Raw genomic sequence first — 3,088 nt, 5'->3', positions numbered from 1 at the left:
CCTTCGTTGTACTCCATTAACATTAAATTAAATTGCTTACATTATATAAAATCAACTAAAAATATATTTCTCGATTTTTAATTATTTRTATTGAACATATTTTCGTCCTTATAATTAATTTTTATGAAGGGTTTAGCAGAAGAAAAGTCCAAAAAAATATTTTTATGAAGGATTTAGCAAAAGAAAAGTCAAAAAAATATATATATGTATGTATGTAGATAAAATAACAAGGAATGCAAAAAAAATTTAATTAAGCCAAGAAATAGAAATATTTAAATTGAAAAGCCACAAATTTTTGCATAATTATTACAAGGATAACAGACTTACAAAACAMATTTTTTTCACAATTTCCAGCGTTCTTTGACTCTTTCGTACATAATTTCAGTGTGTTTTTCATATTTAGAACGATTTTTTAAACACACAAAAAACACTTTTCCAAAACCAAAATTAATGAAAAGCAATTTGAAATCAAGCTCAAAATCGAAACTGGTTTCAATAAAAATTTCAAATAAAAATGCTAACTAATAATAATGAAACTCATTTATCTGACAGTTCTAATAAAAGTTCGCATAAACAAAAATTCGAAAACAAAATTTGATAAAACATGCGCATATGTCAAAGGTAAACTGCTTTTACGTATACGAGTATAATCTTAAGCTGACGTCTTTGCAATTTTGAATTTTATCTTAGTTTCGCTTACTTCGCGCTTTTTATTTTGCCTCCCATCTAGCTCTCAAATTTTGTATTTTACTGAAAGYTCTTAATTTTCTCTGCTTTCGCTTTAAATCATGCTGCCGAACATGCGCTTGCCGCGCGTCAACACCAAACTGACCACCATAACGGTGAGCAAGAAGAAGACCAGACTCAGAAATGTTGTGATGTAGCGACATCTTTGCCGGAATTTCTTTTCCTTTTCCATTTTGATGCGTAGCTGCTCGGCACGTGGCAGGTCCAAAGTGAAGTCGGACTCAGGGCGTGATGATGGCTTTAATGGTGGAAGAGGAAATATTTAAAATTAATAAAATGTTCAGTTCTTAGGGTGCAAGGAATAAGAAATGAGATTTGGAACAAAAATTAGAAAAAAAAAAGAATTTTACTTACATATATAAAATTATTATTATTATTATTTTATATTATTTTTTGTTTTATGTTTTTTATTATACATACATATGTATATATGTGTTTCTTATATATTTTTTTGAAAATCGGAGAAAATTTAAAACATTCATAAAAGTGTTCGGTTATATATTTTTATATGATCCTAGCAGTCTTTGATATTTCAAATTGGSTTAAAAGAAAGAGACTCTCAAAACTACAGTAATGCCACGATACAGGCTCTAAGCTTTAAAATGTAGAAATTCAGTGGATTGACAATTAATTCATAAAGTTATTATTAGTAAAAACACTGAGCTGATGCATTGATGTTGTTTATCATTATTTGCTACTAAAACTGTTATAAAAGACGAGTGTTTCTTTATTAACAGCAGYAGTAGCATTAGCAGCAGCAGAAACAGTAACAGTAACACTAAGAGAGAGTAACAGTAACAGTAACGGTAACAGCAGCAGCAAGAGTAACAGTAGGAGTGACAGTAACAGTAACAGTTATCAATTATAAATTTCGTATTATCTGAAATCTAGTTTATTTACTTATTACAACGACTTCACGCTTCGTAAATATACTACATTTTTCGTTCGTCATTTAAATAACGAATAAAATTAAATACTAAAATTGTTTAAGGTTCAAAATTCTGCAGTTTTTTGCCATAWATTTGTTTTGCCCTTCAACATTAGTGTTATTTCTTGGATTTTCCGCATTTTAACTTGAATTTTAATATAACCCAAAAACGTTGTAAATTTTAGTGAATTACAAAAGAAATCAAAATTTGCAAACAAAAAAAAAAAATCAGAAATATGATTATTAATTCACATTACATCAAAAGACTAATATGCCAAATCTTAAACCTATCTGAAACCAGTTTTCATGCAATAAATGTCACCTAATACGCTCCCTTTGGTCACAAGACATCATTAAACCCAGACAAAAAAGAAATAAATATTCGCAAACTGGGACGACACGCTCTTTTGCTCATATATTTGCATATGAGTTTGTACATACATATGTAAATTTGGGCTTGGAGTCACGCTGATTGACTGCTGCTTGCCTAAGGTTAACTGTGTTCGTGCGCACGCGTTGAATGAAGCGATTTTGTGTCGATTAGTCGCCGTTAGACGCTGACTTTTGTCTGTTTTTTGAAATTTTAATATTTATTTACATACTATAAATGTAGGCATATAATGGTTTTTTAAAGTGAGTAGCAAAATGATTTGAGTGTTTGACTAACTAACGGCGTATTGGGATGAAAATTACAACAATTTGAATGATGCCTAAAATCTACAATGTATGCTTAATGCTTCTTATATGTGATCTATTATTAATTATAAATGATCTAAGTTGATAGRCATTTCCGTTCAACCGCTGTTGTTGTAATTGTAGCGACAGAAAACATTCCTTAAGTAATTTCGAGGAATTGTGTCAAGAGAACTGTATAATATTATACATTACATATATATAATAATACGATTTAAACCAAATTCTTGTATGGAAACGTTTTTACTTATGAAATTTATTCTTGTTTTTTTTTTTTTAAATAATTTTACTTTTATGTGAATATCTTTTTTGTTCTCTCTATTAAAAGTCATCGCACAAATCAGTAAACCACTTAAACAATTAACAATATCAGTGCGCTGTAATAAACATAGAAACGGAAATGCAAAAAAATATAAAACTAATTAAGTTATAATGCAAAGTAGCAGCAATAATATACAACAAATTGCTTAAATACTTCTATTAAAAGCAATTAACAAATGCTACAAAGAGTGACCGTTTAAGAGTTTAATGGAAATTTGTTACGTATACGCTGTGAATGACATATCGATATAAGCCAACCGTGTAGGAATTATTTTGCAAATGATTTGTCAGTGTTTATTTTTTAAAGTTTGAAGTGAATATATAAATATCAAAAGTTGGATTTTGAATATTCTGTAAAAATAATTGTATAAAAATAATTCTTCAATATTTTTATTAATT

The 3,088-nt window shown here is 28.5% G+C and overlaps 1 protein-coding gene across 2 annotated transcripts in view; it reads right to left on the bottom strand.

Annotated features, from left to right (window-relative positions):
- Positions 1 to 234: 234 nt before the first annotated feature.
- Positions 235 to 3,088, bottom strand: part of LOC108973149 — a 172,907-nt gene continuing 170,053 nt past the window's right edge. For both annotated transcript variants that reach the window (XM_018940206.1, XM_018940207.1), the window contains one exon: positions 235 to 985. In XM_018940206.1, coding sequence (XP_018795751.1) covers positions 782 to 985 — 204 coding nt within the window. In that variant the 3' untranslated portion in view covers positions 235 to 781. The remainder of the gene's footprint in view (positions 986 to 3,088) is intronic.

Source organism: Bactrocera latifrons, unplaced genomic scaffold, assembly GCF_001853355.1.
Source record: "Bactrocera latifrons isolate USDA-ARS-PBARC rearing strain unplaced genomic scaffold, ASM185335v1 scaffold_46, whole genome shotgun sequence".
Taxonomy (NCBI): domain Eukaryota; kingdom Metazoa; phylum Arthropoda; class Insecta; order Diptera; family Tephritidae; genus Bactrocera; species Bactrocera latifrons.
Note: the sequence above shows the minus strand (reverse complement) of the source record. Positions and strands in the feature narration are given on the sequence as shown.